This window comes from Salvelinus alpinus, chromosome 32, assembly GCF_045679555.1.
Source record: "Salvelinus alpinus chromosome 32, SLU_Salpinus.1, whole genome shotgun sequence".
Taxonomy (NCBI): Eukaryota; Metazoa; Chordata; class Actinopteri; order Salmoniformes; family Salmonidae; genus Salvelinus; species Salvelinus alpinus.
The window spans coordinates 22,908,988-22,933,459 of record NC_092117.1 but is presented as its reverse complement, the minus strand read 5'-3'; the positions used below and the strand labels follow the sequence as shown (position 1 = coordinate 22,933,459).

The window sequence follows — 24,472 nt, the reverse complement described above, 5'->3', positions numbered from 1 at the left end:
AGCTCTGAATAAATGAATGATAAGATAGCAGGAAGGATAGAAAGAAAACAACACTAATGTGAAACATTTCCATGGGTTGTACATGGAAGATGGGCATGAGTTTCATTCTTTCCCACTCCTGCACTAAAGACTATCATGTTGCACATCAGGTAAAGGGATCTGTGCTTACACACACACACACGCACACACACACGCACCAGAGATCAGGTTAAAACCCCTCGCTTCAAAGCACATGGAGCAGAGGGAAGGAAGATGGCACCTGCGTTTTGTTCTGGTGCTGGATCCAGTATGATGGTGAGAGAACAGGGAAAAGGAACAAGGATCTGAACTCTACAGCCCAGTCGGGTCTCTGAGGACTGTATGAACACATAGATGGAGGGAATGACACTTGTCTTCAATATGAAGTGAACTGATAAAAGGGGTTCATGGCCCCCTAACCCTCACCTAACCCCACCTTGGTTAACAGATCTCTTGGGTGTTTGGAAGCTTTGTGTTGCCAAGATGATGCAGCAGATTTTGAGGGACATGTACATCGATCCGGACCTGCTGGCGGAGCTCAACGAGGAGCAGAAGCATATCCTATTCTATAAGATCCGCCAGGAGCAGGTGAGGCGCTGGGATGAGAGGGAGAACCAAGAGAACCAGGAGAACCCTGAGAACCAGGACCAGGGGAAGAAGGGTGAGTCTGGGTGTACTGTACTGAGTCTTTTTGACAAGCGGAGTGTAGATTTAGACATGCTTTTAGCTGTGTCTACATTATGATTTCATAGGGATGTTTGGTATTGGTACTGGTAAGTTTCGTCAAATAGAATATTCCAAAATAAACTGAAGACTGTAGAGGTTGTGTTTGGAATGGTTTTATTAGTCACAGACACAGACAGTCAAAGGTGATGCTAACATGTTATCCCCACTGTGCCCGCTCAGGCAGCGGGAGAAGTATCCAGTGGCTGCAGGGCTGCGATGGGGATGTGTGGGTGTGGGTGATGGGCGACGCTCCTGGGGATAAGCCTTATGAGGACATCATCAAGGAGCTGATGGGGGAGAAAGCCAGACGGCAGGCTCAGCAGGAGGCCAAGGAGCTCTGGTGAGTGGGAAGGGATAAACCATTGTAAATGGTAAATGTTATTGAAGCAAGGGAAAATGTGCCAGAGAGATTATACTGTATGATGGATGAGATGGGTAAATAGGGAGATATGTGTGTTATAGAGCCAGAAGTAGATTGAAACTCTCCAAAGACATAGTTGATGCAACCCATGTCAAATTGGGCTTTAGGTAGGTTTCTCACCCCTTCCCTTCACAACAAAGTGTTTTTCAACAACCCTCTTGCTCAGGCGAACCAAAGAGGCTGAGATTGAGGAGAAGTTCCGGGATGCTATGGCAAAGGAGAAGGCCCGTTTTGTGGCAGGGAAGTGGAAAGAAGAAACGGAGGACAGGAAGGCTGCCAAGCAGGAAGAGGAACACATCCAGGAGGCTCTCAAGGTAGGGCAAAGGCTACGTGTGTGTGTGTGTGTGTGTGTGTGTGTGTGTGTGTGTGTGTGTGTGTGTGTGTGTGTGTGTGTGTGTGTGTGTGTGTGTGTGTGTGTGTGTGTGTGTGTGTGTGTGTGTGTGTGTGTGTGTGTGTGTGTGTGTGTGTGTGTGTGTGTGTGTGTGTGTGTGTGTGTGTGTGTGTGTGTGTGTGAGTGATCGGGATCTTTGGTTGCAATTTGGAAATGCGAGTCGGATTACTTTTCCCATACAATCCAAGTGATCAATGTCATCTACAGGGATTGTGTTGATGCCCACCTTCAGTGCATACATTCTTTTTGCTGGACTACCTTGCCAGAACAGTCCCATTAAATATTTAAGCCTTTAAGTTGCATGGTGCAACGCCACACTGCTGTTAGAGAGAGAGGACATCCCCACAGTCTGCATCCCAGCTCCCCTGCTCTACAGTAGAGGGAGAAATATGAGAGAGAGGGATCGGACGATCGATACTCAATCTGGGAAGCACACTAGCAGAGGGAGAAAGCCTTATTAGAGGGATCTGTGGGGCAGGGGTGAAGTATTTTCCAGGGAGTGCACTCCACAGAACAACCCTGTGTGTGTGTATATGTGTATGTGTGTGCGTGTGCTTGGGTGGGTGTAGAGATACCGTATATGTATATGAGGATTGATCATGGAAAAGGGTTTGGTCTTTATCAAACTTCATCATCTTTATACCTTCAAAGAAGAAGAAGAGGAAATAAGGGGGGAGCTGGAATCTGTGGGGGATGGCAGCACCACATCTGCGCGTTCGATCACTGCTGTACCATAGAGCCCTGTTGGAGCAGTCCTGGGTGATGTAGAACCCGGACGAATGAGACCTTCTTAAGAAACTCGTGAAATATTAAAGAGCTTGTTTATCATTGCCCTCTGTTGAGCTCGCCTGAAGGAAAAGCGCTGAGTCATTAAACATTTTCCTGTCTGAACCTCTGGGACAAACTGGAACTAAAATATAAAATATAGAAGACGCTAAAGTCGTATCGCTAGACTATGTATAGCAGAGTTAGGTCATTAGTCTTCCATCAATTCAGTTTTCAATTCACAACCCTGGCTTCCACTACAATGTCTAAAAATACAATTGAACTGTCCTGTTTGATGGGTTCATTGTGCTGAAACCCTGGTTTGAACCCCTGTTGGTTACATTCACAGCAGAGTAGCCTTTGACCTCTTTGAGAAACCCAATCGTGGGAAGTGCTTGACTTACCATTGAAGCAGAACCCTGTGTGGTCTGAAACTATGTTCACTGAGGTTCTATACACTGTATGTTCTTTCCAAAGTATCAAACAACACCAATTATCTCCCCATCACAACTGTCAAAAACATCGCTCACCACTCTCCAGCAGGGGGAAATAGCCTTTTAGCTAGAACAAAACAAAACAGCTAACAATGGTCCCGGTCGAAAGCTGCCTGTTTTCACTCCATAACTCAATGGCAATTACTCCATGCAACTAATTACAAGGCTTAAGTGGTTCAAATTACCACAATGCCATGTGTTTGTCCCTGGGAATAAATTATTCAGTAAATTATTACCTTATCAGTACAGATGATGAGCTGAATGCTTGTGTATGGAATATCATACTGGGCCCGATTTCCTAAAAGCATCTTAAGGCCAAGATCATCATAAGAACCTTTGTATGAGCATCGTTTCATCTCAGAGTCCATCGTTACTAAAGTTGCACTTGAAAACGCTAGTTATTTACCGACTGCCTCAGACCACTCGTAAAAGAGCATTGTTAGGTGCTTTTTGCCCTTCCGCATCACTTTACACACAAAAGATCTGTGCTTAACATAGAATCAAGATGCTTATTGGTCTCTCTGTGACTGCAGATAACTTCAGAACAAGGTTGACAATGTCTTTGTAATTTTTACAAACAAACGTGGTATAAAAATATGCTTCAAATGAAAACCTAGATGACTAAAATATGATTACAGTTTACATAGGCATATATATTTAAATAATATTGAAATCTATTTCTTATTCAGTCAATTGAGTTCTATTTTGCTAATTGTAGGTTACAGAAATGTTTGCCTCAGCATACACTATATATACAAAGTATGTGGACACCCCTTCAAATGTGTGGATTCAGCTATTTCAGCCATTTCCTTGTCCCATTGTTGACAAGTGTATAAAATCAAGCACACAGCCATGCAATCTCCATAGACAAACATTGGCAGTAGAATGGCCTTACTGAAGAGCTCAGTGATTTTCAACGTGGCACCGTCATAGAATGCCACCTTTCTAACAAGTCAGTTCGTCCAATTTCTGCCCTGCTAGAGCTGCCCCAATCAACCGTAGGTGCTCTTATTGTGAAGTTGAAACGTCTAGGAGCAACAACGGCTCAGCCGCGAAGTGGTAGGCCACACAAATCAAGCTCACAGAACAGGACTGCCAGGTGCTTAAGTGCGGTGCATGTAAAAATCATCTGTCCTCGGTTGCAACACTCACTACCAAGTTCCAAACTACCTCTGGAAGCAACGTCACCTCAAGAACTGTTCGTCAGGAGCTTCATGAAATGGGTTTCCATAACCGAGCACCCGCACACAGACCTAAGATCATGCGCAATACCAAGCGTCGGCTGGAGTGGTGTAAAGCTCGCCGCCATCGGACTCTGGAGCGATGGAAACGCGTTCTCTGGAGTGATGACTCACGTTTCACCATCTGGCAGTCCGTCGGAGGAATCTGGGTTTGGCGGATGCCAGGAGAATGCGACCTTCCCCAATTTATAGTGCTAACTGTAAAGTTAGGTGGAGAAGGAATAATGATCTGGGGCTGTTTTTCATGGTTTGGGCTAGGCCCCTTATTTCCAGTGAAGGGAAATCTTAATATTAACATGACAAAATACAATGACATTCTAGACGATTCTGTGCTTCCAACTTTGTGGCAACAGTTTGGGGAAGGCCCTTTCCTGTTTCAGCATGACAATGCCCCAGTGTACAAATCAAGGTCCATACAGAAATGGTTTGTCGAGATCCTTGTGGAAGAACTTGACTGGCCTGCACAGAGAATTGACCTCAACCCCATCGAACACTTTTGGGATGAATTGGAACGCTGACTGGAGCCAGGCCTAATCGCCCAACATCAGTGCCTGACCTCACTAATGCTCTTGTGGCTGAATGGAAGCAAATCCCCACAGCATTGTTCCAACATCTAGTGGAAAGCCTTCCACGAAGAGTGGAGGCTGTTAAAACAGCGAAGGGGTGCACACTCCATATTAATGCCAATGATTTTGGAATGAAATGTTAGACGAGCAGGTGTACACGTATTGTTGCTCATGTAGTGTATTTCATGATGTGTAACAACATGTGCGCCATCTGTCATTATAGTGCATTACTATTAGCCTGGCTAATGCGCGACGTTAAGGACGTAGAGAGGTTGGTGTTAGCAAGACTAGATTCTTATTGTGTAAACATTAGAATAAAGGTCCGGTTTCATTAATACAAAAGTGAAGACGGATCATCTCCTGGAGATATATTATTATCTTTATGGCTGTAAATATCAGAATCTGAGATTATGCTACAGGACACATTTGCTGATTGGAATATGTCCCGAAACTCTGCTGATAACGTCGACGAGCTAACCACCTCCGTCACCGGAAATGCATCCGCGACGTTGTCCCCACAGTGAAGGCTCGCTGCTTCCCCAATCAAAAGCCCTGGATTAACAGAGGTTGGCGCTAAACTAAAGGACAGGGCTACCGCATACAGGGTCTTGCATACAACCATGAGGCTACAGCTGAGGGCAGGAACATGTTTAAGAAGTCCCGCTACAAGGACTATGTAGGAATAAGGTGGGATCATATTACACAGGAAGACCCAGCCGTGAAGACTAATCCCCTCATTTTAAAATGACTACCACCCTGTGGCACTCATATCTGTAATCATGAAATGCTTTGAAAGGCTAATTATGGCACACATCAACTTCATCATCCCAGACACCCTACACGCACTCCAATTTGCATACCGCTCCAAAAGATCCATAGATGACGCAATCTCAATTGCACTCCACACTGTCCTCACCCACCTATAAGAGGAATACCTATATGAGAATGCTGTTTAACACCATTATCCCCTCCAAGCTCATCACCGAGCTTAGGACCCTGGGACTGAACACCTCCCTATGCAATTGGATCCTGGACTTCCTGATAGGCCGCAACCAGGTGGTGAAGGTAGGCAACATCACCTCTGCCACACTGATCCTCAACACAGGTGCCCCACATGGGTGTGTGCTTGGTCCCCTCCTGTACTCCCTGTTCACCACGACTGCATGACCGCGCATGTCTCCAACACCATCATCAAGATAGCTAATGACATGACGGTGGTAGGCCTGATCACTGGCGAAAATGAGCCAGCCTACAGGGAGGAGGTCAGTGACCTGGCAGTGTGGTGCCAGTACAACAACCTCCCTCAAAGTCAGTAAGACCAAGCTGATAATGGAATACAGGAAACGGGAGGGCGAGCACGCTCCCATCCACATCAACAGGGCTGCGGTGGAGCGGGTTGAGAGTTTCAAGTTTTTCATCCCCAAATCAATAAGGACTTAAAATGGTCTACTCACATGCGCACAGTCGTGAAGAAGGCACGACAGTGCCTCTTCCCCCTCAGGAGGTTGAAAAGTTTTGGCATGGACCCTCAAATCCTCAGAAGTTCTACAGTGGCACCATTGAGAGCATCTCGACTGGCTGCATCACTTCTTGATATGGCAACAGCACCACTCTATCCCTAAGACAGCTAAACAGCCAACAGACTATCTACTCTACGGGGGCGGCCGGTAGCCTAGCGGTTAAGAGCGTTGGGCCAGTAACCATTGAGCCAGTAACTCGAATCACCGAGCCGGCAAGGTGTAAAAATCTGTTGTTTTGCCCTTGAGCAAGGCAGTTAACACCAACAACAACAACGGCTCCCCGGGCGCCGATGATGTGGATGTCGATTAAGGCAGCAGCCCCCTGCAGCTCTCTGATTGAGGGGTTGGGTTAAATGCGGATGACACATTTCGGTTGAAGTCATTCAGTTTTGCCACTGACTAGGTTTCCCCTTCACACACAAACTCACATATAATCCTCATTTACACTGCTATTACTCTTTTGATCATATATCCTGATGCCTAGTCACCTTACCCTTATATATATATCTACCTCTATCACTCCAGTATCCCTGCACATTGTTAATATGGTATTTGAACTGACCCTGTACAGTACATAGCTTCTTACTTGCTCATGTTCTTATTTCTTATTTTCATTTGTTGTGTGTTTTTGTTCTACCGTATGTTATTTTTAGAGCTACATTGATATTGATTAGTACATTGTTGGGTTTTGAGCTTGCAAGAAAGGCAATATACTGTACTTGTGCATGTGACATTAAAACGTGAAAATATTGAGGCGGCTTGTTCTAATGCTCAGCCTACCTTACAATAGGCTTGATGTACAAAATCTTAGATTTGGCCCATCATTACGCACATTTTGTTACATACCATGAAATGGATTGTGGCAAAAAATTGTCTGTAGCCTACACTTAGCTAAATAGAACTCAATATGATTGAAATATGGACTATGTAGCCCGCTGTATTTAACTTTTAATTCAGTCATCTCAGTGTTCATTTGAAGCATCATTTATTTATTCGCTTGTTTCTATTTTGTAACAATTGCAAAGACATTGGCAACTTTGTATTTATAGTCAACTTGGTTCTGAAGTTATCGGCGGTCACAGATTAACAACAAGTGCCGTGGAAGGGCCAAAAACGACCTAACGACTCACCTACTGTTCTAAGAGTGGTCTGAGGCAGTCGGTAAATAACGAGTGTTTTCAAGTGCAACTTTAGTAATGATGGTTTTGGGAAATTTAACAATTCTCCTACGAAGGTTCTTACTATTAACTTTGTCTTAAGCGGGCTCAGGACAATAATTACTGAGGTCTCTTATTACAAAATGATATGCAAATAACTCGGCAGTGTGTGTGTGGGTGTGCGTACGTGCATGTGTGGTGTGTACGCCCGCCAGTCTTTTGTTTCGCATTCCTCACACATTACTTCTCCGACAGAAACGAGAGGAGGAGGAGAGACAGCAAGGTGAGGAGGAGATAAAACGTGCAGAGGAGAAGAGAGCGAGGGAGCTCTATATCTCCCTGGAGCAGGAACAGAGAAGGAGTGAGAAGGATGACAAGGAATGGGAGGAGCAACGTAAGTCAAGTCTTCCCTGCCTTTTCTGTCTACAACTGTTTTCCTTTCCAGTGATCACCTCCTTCAATTCTACACCCCTCATTTTTACTCCTTTAACATCATCCTCTTGGTATTCACCTGTACCTCCCTAAATATCAACTCCAAAACTTCTGTTGTTTATTCTCAAACTTGTACAGTTAAGCTCTCTCGTGGTACTACAGGACACATCTGAGAATGAAAGTCCAATGCAAAGTCACTTCCTTTTCAAATCCTCTCTCTCCTCCATTTCGCCCCTTCCAGTGCGGCGCTCTAAGATGGCTGACCAGGAGATGCAGAGAAAAGCAAGGCGGGCACGGGATGAGTACAAGCGCCAGTCCCTGCGGACTATAGAGAAGGGCCGTGTGGCAGGGCTCAGTGAGCTGTTCCAGCAGGGCCCAATGGTGGGGAACGGACCAACAGCAGCCCCCTTCAGGAGATACAGCAACGTGCTAGAGTCCTCCTCCTCCACCACCCACCGCCCCGGCCTCCAGCCTGCTGCTCCTCCACTGTACCGCCGCAGACAGAGCCAAAGGCACAGCACCATTGTTACACAGCCACTGATGGACAGGTACAGATATAGCGCTAGCCTACTCCTCATGAATACGTATAAGGATAGTTATAAACTGGGTTGTTTGAGCAATGAATGCTGATTGGCTGCTCTAATTACGTTGATAACCAGTTTATAATACCAATAAGGCACCTCGGGGGTTTGTGGTGTATGGCCAATATAGCACGGCTAAGGGCTGTATACAGGCACTCCACGTTGCGTGGAGGATGTATAAGGATGTATAAGGATAAATATGGTACTAGCCTACTACTCATGAATACGTATAAGGATAGATATAGCACTAGGTTACTACTCATGAATATGTGTAAGGATAGATATAGCACTAGCCTAATACTCATGAATATGTATAAGGATACACAGCACTTGCCTACCGCTCCTGAATATGTTTAAGGATAGATATAGTAGGGATGAGGGTGGAAATAGAAACATTGAAGATTTTCCTCTAGCCTATGAGCCTACTACTCATAAATATGTATAACGATATAGCATTTGCCTACTACTCATGAATATGTATAGGGATAGATATAGCATAATTACTATGCAAGAACCAATCAATATACAGATCAGATGCATAGAGTGGTAAAGTAGAATCAATTTATATAAAATATTGAATATTGAGTGATACACAGAAGCAGACCCGATAGGCCCGCCATGTTTTTTTGTGCCTGGATCTCATCTAAAGCATGATGCACCTTTATCATGGCAGCATTAAAAGGCTTAGTGCAACCTGTGCTATAATATGTCTTAAATGGTTATTGTGATATATGATGTGTTTATGTCTTGCTTCCCTTCTCTTTTTTTTCTCTGTCTTCTCCAGTCCTGCCTGGGTGAGAGCCCCCCGGCCCAGCTCCAGAGAGTGTGTTTTGCTGTGGTTCAAAGAAGAGCAGACGCCCAAACAGGCTGGCTATGAGCGCAACAGCACCACCATCGCCCCCTGGTTTCACGGTCAGTGCTGAGTTGTTATCTTCATCAATCGTGGATCCCTCCAAGTTCCCCTCTTGCACCAATCTACTTTTCTTCACTACCACTGCCACATGCAAACTATCTAACTCAAAAGTATTCTCAGGACTTGAGCATTGAAGGGAAGTGTCAGTCTGTTCGTGCATGGCTGGAGGGATGAGGCTCTTCAATAATAAATAGGCCACCCTAGACTAATTACTGGCGAGTGGCCCTGAGCCCTAACTCTCTCCATAATAGGTCACAGTGTGTAGCTCCTGGTTAAGTGACAAAAGGCCAGATGAATGGGCCTATGAGTGGCACACTCCACTGGAAAGAGGGGTGCAACATGCACTTCATTCTATCATGCAGAGGTATCAGGCATCTAAACAATGTGAGCACACCCAAGCCCACTCTTTATTTTGAAAAGATGCCAGTTTAATACCGTTTTCCCAAATCATGCATTCAGGCAACTGTCATCATCTCTCCGTCACTGAGATTACTTTTGTCAGTAACAATGTTACACAACATTAAAAGGAAATATTCACGCATTTTAAATGTTTTTAGTATTTCTGCATCTCCGAGCAATGTTCTATCGATTCCCGGGGTCAACTATGTTTTCATGTGTATCTGAGCTCTTTCCATTTACGCAGGCAGACATACAGCCGGTATGACGTAGCATTGTGAAAAAGTTGCCCTCACTACACTGGAAGTTAATTAATAGGAAGATTACTTTTAGATCGCGAAAATGTCTATCATACAGGTCAGATTTCAATACTGTCTGATGTCATAATGCAGGAGGTCTTCTCTCGAATGAGCCATTGATCATATTTTTGCGATATTCCTAACTTGAGAAATGTGTAATTTAACAGAGGATGCACCACATTTCTCCTATTTCTCTGCCACTTCAATCCAAGGTGTATTGCATGGTGCCTTTGCAAACTTCACACTGCAAAGAACACGATCTGTAGGTTGAACATGGTGAGATTGTAGACTCCTAAATTGATATTGTAGTTTGTTTAGGCGATTTTACAGATGTTGCTATTATTGTGTGTAGCTAGCCCATATAGGGCATAGCATTATGGGTTGTGTAGTAAACTTGAGCTGCAACAGATTTCCACAACGATTTTCAGATGTTGCTACCAATTTTTTTATAAAGACAAAATTAAAACATTTGTTCACAAAATATATTTTTCTCACATATTAGTGTAATCTAACACTGTAAATTACAGGCAGGTTTGGGGAGTAACAGATTACATGTAATCCATTACATGTAAGGATTACAAAAACCGTAATCTGTAATCTGTTACATTTCCAACAAAAATATTATTATCAGATTACAGATACTTTTGAAAAACTAGATGATTACTTCGAGGATTACTTAAAAAAAATCTTTGACACTTCTCTGTTTTCTCAATGACATTCAAATCAGCATTGAAAAAAAGTACAAATTGAAGTTTGTTCCACCTGAGTGAGTCTGACCACAAATCAGAGACCACTCTGATGACACACCAAATGTGTTTGGTCGATCGCGGGAAAAGAACAGGAATAGGTTTTTGTTGCCTACAGTCCAAGCTTTGTCTTCCAATGGTGCGACTGCTGTCAGCATCCAAAGATTATCAAATTTGAATAAACGCTTGGAGGTAAGGATGACAGTAATGGTGTAGTCTACGGCGATACAGTTATCACTTATTATTGATATCTACATAGCGCATTGATGTGAATCTCACTGCTGCTCTCTCATTTAGCTATTTGCACCTTACGGATTGTGGTTGTTGTGGATGGCTGTTCACAAATCTAAATATGTATTTGAACCCAATAATGGTTGAATTCAAGAAGTTTAAGCTGCCTGTCATTGTTTTTGAAACCAGTGGACAGCCAGTGAAAAATGGGCTCTTGCAACAGCTGCATAGTGTGGATCCCAGCCTATGGAATAAGTGGGACTTTTATTGCTCAATCTAATTCATGCTGTAAAAAAAATCTATAGGTCTAATGGACACATGCTCAAACTCGCACACTTTTGATATACTTAAAGGGGCAATCTGTAGTTGCTATATCCATTTTTATATATCCATTGATTCTTGAAGAATATAACTTATAAATGCCTCATAAGTTTAGTTCAACTGTCACACTCCATGAGAACCCAAAATATAAGCTTGTTTTTCTCCAGTGTTTGTAAACATTGTAAATGTAAACAAACACTGTTTAGCCTCATAACATGTTTAAAATAATAAATTTGATGTCATGGATGGTCAATCCTTGCATCCATAGCTCTGTCTATTAATCTGAGAGTAGTTACCTTTCTCCAGGCCCATCCCTCAGCTTTTTATCAAAACAGAGGCGGGGTGTCCATTTTGTTATTGTTTCATCTGTGGATTTGCCCTTTAAACAGCTGCATATTATCAAGATAAAGTGTCTTAAAGTGTAAGCCTATAGCAAATGCAGCATATGGCATTCATTTTTCACATGTAAATAGCACTTTTCAGTAGTGCTCAAAGCATGCCTTTCCATGAACGCAACGTTTATTTTTCAACTCGAATCAATGAGCCCAATAAGTCCTCTATGACAACAAAATCATAAACAGTGCAGGGCTGGCTAATAAGTCCTTAGGTTTGGGGTTATGCTCAAGTAAACAATTTGGCTAATCTATACTTCCATATTTCCAAGTCCTATTCTTGAAGATCAAGGGGTATAACATTTATTGGAATGACTGGAATTCTGATAAACTTTGGTTTTAAATGTAAATATATAATTTAATCGTATTATATGTAGTAGAAAGCGATGGGTTGAAAGAAGCCTTCATTACCAACCCATAAAGTAAATTTAACATCCATATATGGCCAGCTATGTAAAGTTCAACATTGATTTATCATACTTGTTTGTCTTCTACTAATGCCTCAAAGGGAAAGTAATCTAAAAGTAACTGAATGTAATCAGATTACGTTACTGAGTTTGTGTAAACCAAAAGTTACGTTACTGATTACAATTTTGGACAGGTAATTAGTAACCAACGGATTACATTTAGACAGTAACCTACCCAACCCTGATTATAGGAATGTGTGGTTTCATGTGGATTTTTCCTTTAATCATTTAGGGCAATGAGTTTTTCTGGACCTAATGAGAGGAAATTCAAGAATATTGTGCAAGGACCTTGGGCTTCTTTTTGCTTTGGATTTAACTACTGTCAGATTCTCCCTCCTCCTCAGGTCTAATTTAACTACTGTCAGACTCTCCCTCCTCCTCAGATCTAATTTAACTACTGTCAGACTCTCCCTCCTCCTCAGATCTAATTTAACTACTGTCGGACTCTGCCTCCTCCTCAGATCTAATTTAACTACTGTCAGACTCTCCCTCCTCCTGACCTCAGGTCTGATTTAACCACTCAGACCCGCTCCCCTCCCCAGGTCTGATTTCCAGACAGGAGTCAGAGACCTTGCTGATGAACGCAGCAGAGGGCTCCTTCCTGGTGAGGGTGAGTGACAGGATCTGGGGCTACACGCTGTCCTATCGCACGGCCGACGGCTTCAAACACTTCCTGATCGACGCATCAGGAGACTACTACAGCTTCCTGGGTGTGGACCAGAACCGCCACGCCACCCTGGCTGACCTCATCGACTTCCACAAGGTGGGCAGGCAGTTTACAGTATGTACAGGGTTTCACACAGTGAACTGCAGGGGTTGGGTCAGACACTTAGCATGCTCTATACATCAGTAATGTCAGTGTCAGCATAGAGACTCCATGTGGAAATCAGATTAAATGGTTACTTAGTAACGCAACATCAAAGTGACAGCCAGCAAACATCTGGGAGTAAGTCTAATCAAATGCTCCATGATATACATCCGTGATCTTTTCATATCACATCAACCAATCACAAGCACGGCTGAACTGCGTTATCTTCAATAACACTGACTTACTTACCATGGAAACATATTCTCAGATGCAGAGGCTGACAGAACTGAATGTGTGAACTGTTTATCTGTGACATTAGTTATATGCTAATGTGAAAAGGGTGCACGTTGGTCTTCAGGAATTTGCATGTCTCTTTGGCATTACACACACATACAGTATAACATGGAGTCACTGTGTACTGATCAGATAGAGCATACTGACAAACAGTTTGAATATGATTCACCACAGATCATCACATTGAATCTGGAAAAACGGAACATTAAACCATCCTGTTACTATATACAGTGCATTCGGAAAGTATTCAGACCCCTTGACTTTTTCCACATTTTGTTACGTTACAGCCTTATTCTAAAATTGATTAAATTGTTTCCCCCCCTAAATCTACACACAATACCCCATAATAACAAAGCAAAAACAGGTTTAGGAATTTTTGCAAATTGACAAAAAATCTAAAAACTGAAATATTACTGAAGTATTCAGACCCCTTAGTCAGTACTTTGTTTACGCACTTTTGGCAGCAATTACCTCCTGACAAAGTCCCTTCTCCCCCGATTGCTCAGTTTGGCCGGCCAGCTCTAGGAAGAGTCTTGGTGGTTCCAAACTTCTTCCATTTTAGAATGATAGAGGCCACTGTGTTCTTGGGGACCTTCAATGCTGCAGACATTTTTTGGTACCCTTCCCCAGATCTGTGTCTCAACACAATCCTGTCTCGGTGCTCCATGGACAATTCCTTCAACCACATGGCTTGACTTTTGCTCTGACATGCACTGTCAACTGTGGGACCTTATATAGACAGTTGTGTGCATCGCCAGCAGCATACCACCCTGCATACCACTGCTGGCTTGCTTCTGAAGCTAAGCAGGGTTGGTCCTGGTCAGTCCCTGGATGGGAGACCAGGTGCTGCTGGAAGTGGTGTTGGAGGGCCAGTAGGAGGCACTCTTTCCTCTGGTCTAAACAAAGATCCCAATGCCCCAGGGCAGTGATTGGGGACACTGCTCTGTGTAGGGTGCTGTCTTTCGGATGGGACGTTAAACGGGTGTCCTGACTCTCTGAGGTCATTAAAGATCCCATGGCACTTATCGTAAGAGTAGGGGTGTTAACCCCGGTGTCCTGGCTAAATTCCCAATCTGGCCCTCAACCATCACGGTCACCTAATAATCCCCAGTTTACAATTGGCTCATTCATCCCCCTCCTCTCCCTTGTAACTATTCCCCAGGTCGTTGCTGCAAATGAGAACGTGTTCTCAGTCAACTTACCTGGTAAAATAACGGTAAATAAATAAATAAATAAATAAATTTCCAAAACCATGTAAAATCAATTGAATTTACCACAGGTGGATTCCAATCATGTTGTAGAAACATCTTGTGGCGTACAGCAGGTCAGCCACCAGGGGGAGCCTCGTCGAGGCCTGGTAACAGACGGAGTATACATCACGAGGCGATGTCTCCATCTGCTGGACGTGCCAGGTCTCGACGGGCTCTCCGGCCAGGACTAATTGGGGCTGATTGGGGATTGGTGAGTAATCAAGGGCTGATTGCTCACCAGCTGTACAAGTCCCATAAAGCTGCCAGAAGGGCAGTGCACAGGGGAGAGCCTGGGGGAGGAAAGGACTCCCGTATAGTTGGGGACGGTACCAGAGGTAACAGGAGGGAGTTCAGTTTTTGATCCCCACAGGATACAGCAAGACCCGGAGCCCAGAAGACGGTATCCCGGAGAGGGTCTCTTGGGGGAGACCTATTCTTTTCTTTGGACTTTTATTTTAATAAACACCTTTGAAACTGAGCTAATCCTACTCTGTCCATGTCTGATCTGTGTAAACATTTTGACCCAGCCCCCTGGTCTGCCACAAGTAGTGGAGAATGTGGGCATTCTGATAACGTGGTCAGATCAAGGTTGACCTTAACGCAGCATCAGCATGGATGAGTTGATAGCTCAATTCATCCGCGCCCAACAAGCCCAACAGGTGGTTCAGGAACGAACGCTGGAGGAACAGCGGCTACAAAACGTCCGCCTCATTGAGGAAATCAGGAAGCTACAAGGAGGAGCTAACAGAAGATGACGACATCGAAACCTACCTCTGTACATTTGAATGGACAGCACTATGGGAAGGATGGCCATGGCAGAAGTGGGCCAGTCCGCTGGTCCCATTCCTCTATGGGTATGCCCAAAAGGCGTATTGGAACCTGAACGATGAACAGGCGGCTAACTACGACGGACACAAACAGGAGATACTCAGCCGCCACGGGTACAGCCTGGCCCATCGGGCTCAACTATTCACGAATGGAGGTTCGTAGCCAACGCATCCCCCCGAGCCCAGATGAGCGACCCACTGCGCGTCACCAGCCTAACCGACGTATCCACCCTCTCCGTCCTAGACAAAGTGGTCCTGGATTGCTTCCTACCGGCACTACCCCACGGCATGAAGAGGGTAGCGAGTCTATGCGCGCCCCAGACCTTGGAGGGCCTCCTGGAAGCAGTGGAGACACATCAGAACACTCAGACCCTGCTGAGTGGGAGCCGGGCCGAGTCGGCGACCCGTTCGAGGAGTCGGAAGGACAACCCCAATGCTGTGTACCCTGAACCGACAGTCGGCAGGGCCAAGGGACCGCAAACCCGTGGAGAGACGGCTGGGGTAGGGTCGACCCGCCACCGATGACCCCAGGTAGATGGAGACCAAAAGAGGTGTTTTGAGTGTGGCTCCCGGGGGCACACTGCCTGGAATTACCCGGCTCGAGAGGAGTCGATGCCATCAGCAAGCCCCGGAGGCGAGGTGGGTCACGCAGTGAACTACGTCACATCCTGTTGGGCACACCACGAATCAACTGCACCCATGGTCCAGGTGAAGGTTGACGGACACAACACGGAAGATCTATTAGACTCCGGAAGTATGGTTACCCTCGTAACCACGAGCCTGCTGAGTCCATTTCCTGTGTTCACAGGGATACAAAGCGGTATCCAACCGTATGGGCCAACTTCGTGACGCCACAAGGGAACTGCCAGATGATGGTGGGTGCAGTACCGGAGTTGCCGATACCTCTCCTAGTGGGACGAGATTGTCCGCTGTTCGTGGCCCTGTAGGGGTACGAGCTGAGGAAGAAGGTAAGTGCCGCCCGAAGACGAGAGCAAGGATGACCCATCACCTGTGCAGCCCGGAAGCAAATGGTTAATCAACCTGTATCTACGGGTCCGGAGTTGGAGGGGGTGCCGGAACCCGACCCCCCTGAGGAACCACGGGAGGAAGAGCCCAGTCTCCCCTTCCTCGATTTCGAGGGGCCAGTCGAGACACCCCCTGGGGGCCAACTGAGGGGACAATTCGGGACGGTCCAGTGGGAGGATCCTAACTTGAAAGCCGCCGCAGTCCAAGTGATAGCGGTGGATGGACAGCTCCTTCCGGGGGTGAATGACTGGCGATACCCCCATTTCAAGAATAACCTTTTGTATCAGGTGTTGCGCCAACAGGGGGGACATTGAAAGGTATTGTTGCTGCCACGACGGTACGTGGGAACCGTTCTTCAGCTGGCCCACACCCACCTGTTGGGGGCGCACCTGGGAATGGAGAAGACCTGGGAACGGATCACCGCCTGGTTCCACTGGCCTGGGATGAGGATGACCGTGGAAGATTACTGTCGCAGCTGCCCGGGGTGTCAAATGACTGCCCCAAAGGCACACTTCCGAAACCCACTGGTCCCCTACCGATCATCTGGGTGCCCTTTGAACACATCGCCATGGACATAGTGGGACTCCTGGTAAAAACAGCAGGAGGACACCGGTACATCCTGGTAATAGTGGACTATGCCACTCGGTATCCCGAGAACATTCCCCTACGGGCGGCGGTATCCAAGGGAATCACCCGGAAGCTGTTCCACCTCTTTAACCGGGTGGGCATCCCAAACGAGATCCTGAAAGACCAAGGTACTGAATTTATGTCCCGCCTAATGAAAGATTTGTGTGCTCTCCTGCAGATCAAGCAGATCCGGCCCTCTGTCTTCCACCCGCAGACGGATGGGCTCGTCGAGCGGTTCAATAAAATGCTCAAACAAATGCTGCGGAAGGTCATCGAGCAGGACGGAAAGAACTGGGACCAGCTACTACCCCAGCTAATGTTCTCAATCCGAGAAGTACCCCAGTCCTCCACTGGGTTTTCCCCTTTTGAACTCCTCTACGGGAGGATGCCACGAGGCCTACTGGACCTAGCCAAGGAGGTGTGGGAAGCCCAACCAACCCCCTTACGCAGCATGGTAGAGCACGTGGAGACGATGAGGGAGCGGATGACAGCCATATGACCAGTTGTGAGGGAAGGCCCAAAGCGCCCAAGTCCACGTCTACAATCGGGGAGCCCAGCCCCAAGAATTCCAGTCGGGAGACAGGGTGTTGGTCTTAATCCCCACTGCCGAAAGTAAGTTCCTGGCAACATGGCACGGGCCATACGAGGTGATCGAGAAGCTGGGACCTGTCAATTACCGCGTACGGCAGCCGGGGAGACGGAAACCCCAACAGATTTACCACGTGAACCTGTTGAAGAAGTGGCACGAGAGGACAGCCTTGGCCGTGTTATGGTCAGGACCCAGGACGCCAACGGTACCAGTGGTGGTCCCGAGCAATGAGGACCTCGACCCAGCCCAGAAGCAAGAGCTCAGGGAGCTCGTCGATCGGAACACGGCAGTGTTCTCCGAGAAGCCGGGCCGCACGACCGTCATTGAACACCACATCTGTACCCGGCCCGGGGAAACGGTACGAAAGAGGCCATATCGGATTCCGTAGACCCAAAGGAAGGCGCCCCATCGTGTTGGTGCCCAAACCGGACGGTAGCCTGCACTTCTGTAATGATTTCCAGGGTGTGAACGACATAAGCTTGTTCGATGCCTACCCCATGTTGAGGATGGACGAGCTCATCGACCGATTGGGAAAGGCCCGGTACATCAGCACCCTTGACCTGACCAAAGGATATTGGCAGGTACCGTTGGCAGCCTCCTCCCGGGAGAAGATGGCGTTTTTGACCAGACGGATTGTATCAGTACCGGGTGCTCCCGTTCGGTCTCCACGGAGCCCCGCCCACATTCCAGCGACTGATGAATAAAGTACTTCGACCCCACCAGCAGTACGCAGCGGCCAATTTGGATGATATCATCATCCACAGCCAAGTTTGGAAGAGGACCTGACGCGCCTCCAGGCGGTGCTGGACGCGCTCAGCCGGGTTGACCGCGAACCCCAAGAAATGCAAACTAGGGTTCGAGGGGATGGAGTACCTGGGGTATTTGATCGGACGGGGGGACGTCAAGCCCCAGGAGAGGAAGGTTCACGCGGTACGTGACTGGCCCATTCCACGCACCAAGACACAGGTCAAGTCCTTCCTAGGACTGGCAGGATACTATAGTCGGTTTATCCCCAACTTTGCGGCTATAGCTTCCCCCCTCACTGATCTAACCAGGGCCCGCCTCGCGAAAACAGTGAAATGATCGGACGAGTCAGAAGCGGCGTCCAGCTGCCTGAAGGAAGTGCTGTGCTCCCATCCGATTCTCGTAACGCCCGATTTCCAGGTGCCGATGGTGGTCCAGACAGATGCATGTGATACGGGACTAGGGGCCGTTCTGTCCCAGATACACGATGGGGAGGAGCACCCCATCATGTACATCAGCCGAAAGCTGATACCTAGAGAAAAAAAGTACTCCATTGTTGAGAAAGGGTGTCTAGCGGTGAAGTGGACAATAAACACTCTCAAGTATTACCTGTTAGGTACCCACTTCACCCTGGTCACGGACCATGCTCCCCTGGTCTGGATGGCCAGGGGAAAGGACACAAACGACCGGGTCACCAGGTGGTTTTTGTCCCTTCAACGCTTCTCTTTTTCTGTTGTACACAGGTCAGGGGCGAAGCATGGATACGCGGATGCCCTATCGAGAAGGGAGACATATGTCGCACTGATGACAGTCCCCTCCCCGACAGAGCTATGGGGCTATGGGGGGGGGGGGGGGGTGTACAGCAGGTCAGCCACCAGGGGAGACTCGTCGAGGCCTGGTGACAGACGGCGTATACATCACGAGGCAATGGCTCCATCTGCTGGACGTGCCAGGTCTCGTTGGGCTCTCCGGCCAGGACTAATTGGGATTTGGTGAGTAAAAATGATTGCTCACCAGCTGTACAAGTCCCATAAAGCTGCCAGAAGGGCAGCACACAGGGAAGAGACTGGTGGAGAAAAGGACTCCCGTATAGTTGGGGACGGTACCAGAGTTAACAGGAGGGAGTTCAGTTTTTGATCCCCACAGGATACAGCAAGACCCGGAGCCCAGAAGACGGTATCCCGGAGAGGGTCTCTTGGGGGAGACCAATTCTGTTCTTTTGGACTTTTATTTTGATAAACACCTTTGAAACTGAGCTAATCCTACTCTGTCCGTGTCTGATCTGTGTAAACGTTTTGATCCAACCCCCTGGTCTGCCACAATCTCAAGGATGAACAATGTAAACAGGATGCACCTGAGCTCAATTTAGAGTCTAATAGCAAGGGGTCTGAATAATTATGTATTTATTATGTATAAGGTTATGTATAAGGTATTTCTGTTTTTTTATTTTTAATACATTTGCAAAAATGTCTAAAAACCTGTTTTAGCTTTGTCATTATGGGGTATTGTGTTTTGATTGATGAGAAGAAAAAAATATTTTATCCATTTTAGAATAAGGCTGTAACGTAGCAAAATGTGGAAAAAAAGTCAAGGGGTCAGAATCCTTTCCGAATGCACTGTAGATACGTAATATGCAAGCAGTAAACACCAACAGACAAACAACAGCTGTTGATAAAAATGTATAGCGCAGACATATGAGACAGTCATGTAATGACTGTAGGGCAGTGGTACTCATTGCGCGAGCCCTTCATTTGTGGCTTGCGGTGATTTTCCTATTTTCCATTCATAATACGTAGTAATGGTGCAATTTCAATTCAAGGTGTTTAATGCAGGCCAGAATCACTTTAATTAATGCAGGCCAGAATCATATATCTAGTTGTCCCTGTACAGCAGATAGATGGCAGTATAGCGCAGCTGTTGAACAGAAAGGCCGAAATAGAACGTTTGCCGAAATAGAACGAAACTGCTCAGCTACAGCGACCGACACATGTCAGTTTACTACTAGCTAATTTTGCAGTCTGGTCGACATGGATCGATTTATTGTCAAAAAAATAAAATAATTGACAATGAAAATGTGGGGGAAGAGCTGGAGAATAACGTGACAGCTATAAACGAACCACCGGAGAACCAGGAAAATCAGGAAGATGGCGGCGGGGAAATGCAGCTAGCTAACGTGGCTCCGATGGCTAAGAGAAGGATACGGTCGATTCAAGAATAACACAGAAAGTTCCAAAAGAAATGGACAGACAAGTATTTTTTGTACTGCATAATGGGACTAGCTCACTTTGTCTTATTTGCCAGAAGGCAGTCAATTGTTTTAAACGAGCAAATTTAGAGCGACATGTCCAGTTACACCATGCCACCTTTGACAAAACATATCCGCCACAAAGCAACCACAGAAACAACAAAATAGCGCAAGGACAGCTCAAGGGACAACAACAAATGATGGACAGTTCTAGCACTGTTGCAGAGGCAACATATGAGATTGCTTGGATACTCGTGAGAAACAAGGCCTTCACAGACTCTTGTCAAATAATGTTTTTTGGCCCGCAGCCGAAATATTGTATGCTGATTTCACAAACAAGGAAGCTATTTTAAAGCAAATTAAGAGACTGCAACTCTCAGACTCGACCATAACAAGACACATAAAATACATCAGCAAGCAATTGATGACTGACATATCCGTGGCGCTGTGTTTTAGTATTGCGCTTGACGAAAGCGCTGATGTAAGTGACATTCCCCAATTATGTGTTTTGGTCCGTTTCCCTCAAAACGAGTCGTTCGGATAGGAACTTTTATGTTTACTGACCCTTCAAGGCAAACACGAGGAGAGGATATTCTGAAAGCCCTTGTTACATTTGTTGCTGATAATAATATTGACTGGTCAAATCGGGCATATGTGTGCACTGACGGCGCCCTAAATATGTTAGGGAATAAGAAGGGACTCATAGGCCTGATGAGAAAGAGAGAGGATGTTCCCGAATTTGTTACATTTCATTGTATCATTCATCAGGAAGCACTTGTGGCTAAACTCAAAGACTGTGACTTACAGAATGTGATGCAGCAAGTCGTACTCGTGGTGAATATTATTATTGCGAGGGTACTGAATCACCTGCAATTCCGCGAGTTGCTGGAGGAATACCAGACAGAATACGTTGACTTGATATTTCACAATGAGGTGAGATGGCTGTCTCGTGGCAGAGTTTTGAAAAGAGGAGCCAGAGCTGGATGATCCACAGTGGATATTAAAGCGGAACACGGTGAATCTCCAGCTCCAAGGGAAAGCTAAAACTCCGGGCAAAATGCTGCGTGTGGTCACAGCATTTCAAAATAAAATCCAACCCAGACATACTGCAACATTTGAGCTATGACGCATTTGTGCGTGTGTTGAAAGAGTTTGAGTCAAGATTCAAGGATATCATGGAGTACAAGAAGTTTTTCAACATCATTGAGAACCCCTTTCATGTGCAAGTGTCCTGACAGTGCTGGAATACAGTGAGATAGTGGAGCTGCAGGCAAATGACACATTGCAAGGTGAACTAAGATCAGGTGTTACCCATTTCTGGAGCCTTGTGTCAGACACAGAGTATCCACTTCTGAAGCAGTGTGTGCAAAAGGTGACATCATTTTATGTCAGCACTTATTCATGTGAATCAACATTTTTAACAATGAATATTGTGAAATAAAAACAGAGAAACAGTCTGACCAATGTACACCTGGATTGCCTCACAAGGATAGCAACTACAGACTATAAATTTAGAATGAATTCAGTCGAGCAGAAGGGACATTTTCGCATATCCAACTAATGAGATAACCTTTAATATGGGTCTTATACATGTGATGTAGCCTATGTGATGTGCTGTACATCAAATCAATTGCATGTGCTCTATTGCTCTCAATTTGCTCTCAATTGATGATAATGGAAGAAAAAGTACGACAAATTAAAGATCTGTGCGGCCCTCTGAATGATTGTCTCAACCCAAAGTGGCCGCCTTACAAAAAATTGTGAGTAACACTGCTGTAGGGTTTGTTCCGATGATCTGTCTGTCTGACTGTCTCTAGGAGGAGGTGATCACCACATCAGGAGGAGAGCTTCTGCAGGAGGCATGTAAACGTACAGTCTCAGCCACGGACTATGGGGGGCTCTTCCAATGACACCCCCCCTACACACTGTCAGGTCACTATGAACCCCTTTCTGCTCCCTGCAATGTTACTTTGACCTCCCCCCACTGGATTCCCACAGTGAGCTCAGTCTTTCTCCAGGCATGGAGCCATGTCTTCAGTCTCTAACCATTCCACAGGACTGTCTACAGACATCCGTTCCCCCAGTAGCATCTTGCATGCGCCTCGCCACTAGCTGTTGCAGTGGGGAATTATTGGTAAACAAATTGCTGCTACAAGCTGTTTGGAAACTGTAAACTGTCTAACATGAGAGAGGAGTGAGCCATTGAGATATACATTGTTTCTACCTGAGAAGTTACACAACTGTTGAGCAACAGTGCAATTCAGGACAAGATCAAGCTCTTAGGGAAAGAGCAGACTGTGTACGCGGGTAAGTAGACAGACACCAGAGGCAACAAGGAACAGAGGTGGATTGTTAAAAGTGTCTCGCATCTGTCAAACACTCCTTTTGACACTATTTCTTGTTGAAGACAAAGATTCTCACTTTGTACTTATGCAAACTTATGATGAGAGAAAGAGCTACTTCCCCACTTGAGACACAAAACACATTCAGATTAAACAAAGGTTGTCTCAGATGTTATGCTTTTAGGGAGTACTAAAGCTTCAAAGTGGAGTCATAGAGGACTTGTTTTTATGCACTCATTCCTATTGGGAATCTGTTGTCATCCTGATTGGGCTTTGTTCCTGGGCAAGACTGCAGTTGAAGGAGAGAATTTGCATAGAAATCACTGACATACAAATTACATATACCGAATGAATGCACATCCTCCTCCCAGTTAAAGGTACTATAAGAAGGAAGTATTCATAATTCCTTGAGGTCCACCCATCTTTAAAATGAATGGAGCAACTGCCCTCCTGTTCATGATACAAGACTAGTGCTGTCGCAGCACTGACAGCTTTTTCCATGCAAGTGATAGCCTCACTGCACCCGAGTGGGTAACCAGAGCTCTTCTTTTCCAATGGCCAGAATCATTCAGCAGTTAGAACAGCCAATACTAAACAGCACTATGCTAATGCCGCCACCCCCCAGTTAACATGATCAACACACACTCCCACCCACCCCGCAAACACACAGTCAATTATAAGCTCAGGTTTCCACAACACTGGGACGCAGCATTTTCCTGGCTAGTATAGATAGGCTGCTGTAGTAACGCAGCAAGAGAGATTGTTGTGTGGCAGGCAGCCTTTGTCCAGCTTTAGGTGTCAGTTTCTCAGCAGTAGGTCCAGCATTAATCGGTGAGCTGGGTGGTCAGTCTGTTTAGAGCAGCCAGTAAGTAGTCAGCCACAGACACACAAAGCTACACTGAATATCAACTTTATCAAAAGTGTGTTTTAGTATTGCGCTTGACGAAAGTGCTGATGTAAGTGACATTCCCCAATTATGTGTTTTGGTCCGTTGTTTCATCAAAACTGAGGAGGTACTGTTGTGGCCGTTGTTTTTACACAGCACATTCTGCAGAAATGACTCAAAACACAAATGGTCAGAAACAGAAATTGGCAAGCGACACATTGTCACCAGCAAATTACACAGATCTGTTCTTTCATGCGATAAATTACTTTAATCTTCTTGGAGATAAAGGATAGACTATATACATTGTATAAATGTTGCTTTGTGAATAGTATACTGCCTTGACATGTACAGAATTTCTTAACTGCAGGGAATCAATTACCAAAATTAGGGTAGTCACATTTCACATAATCGCCACAATTAAGTAGTTGCCAACACCCTAAAGATAACAAGCCAATTCTAGGGCTTGAAAAAAACAATCACAATTATGACTATCAATTTATAGTGTAGTATCTACACTGTCTAAAATGTTGCAAGATTTCAAAATAAACGTTTTTAATAACTCTTACATGAAGGCTGTTCAGGACTTCTGGTCATTTCCCATTATGAACACAAGGGGGCTCTAAAGCACAATTAAGTCAGTACTTTTTAGAATAAAGTTGCCTTTGTTTTTTTGGGGCGAAGCCAATATGTCTGTGTTTACAAAGGAAGCCCATTTCTGATATTTTGCCCAATTATTACCAAGAACTGATCTGATTGG

The 24,472-nt window shown here is 45.6% G+C and overlaps 1 protein-coding gene across 1 annotated transcript; it reads left to right on the top strand.

Annotated features, from left to right (window-relative positions):
* The first annotated feature begins 274 nt into the window (after positions 1–274).
* On the top strand, positions 275–24,332 carry LOC139562664 (SH2 domain-containing protein 4B-like). Its single transcript, XM_071380548.1, has 8 exons — positions 275–689; positions 929–1,084; positions 1,332–1,479; positions 7,555–7,693; positions 7,973–8,279; positions 9,097–9,224; positions 12,620–12,840; positions 22,305–24,332. The coding sequence occupies exons 1-8, from the start codon at positions 502–504 to the stop codon at positions 22,395–22,397; spliced, it is 1,380 nt and encodes a 459-aa protein (XP_071236649.1). The 5' UTR covers positions 275–501; the 3' UTR covers positions 22,398–24,332.
* Positions 24,333–24,472: the final 140 nt, after the last annotated feature.

Excerpts from the sequence above, each read along its gene's own strand:
- LOC139562664 (XM_071380548.1), top strand. The coding sequence starts at position 502 with ATGATGCAGCAGATTTTGAGGGACATGTACATCGATCCGGACCTGCTG. Across the intron at positions 690-928 it reads GGGAAGAAGGGTGAGTCTGG|CGGGAGAAGTATCCAGTGGC; the intron begins GTGTACTGTACT and ends CCGCTCAGGCAG. Across the intron at positions 7,694-7,972 it reads CAAGGAATGGGAGGAGCAAC|TGCGGCGCTCTAAGATGGCT; the intron begins GTAAGTCAAGTC and ends CGCCCCTTCCAG.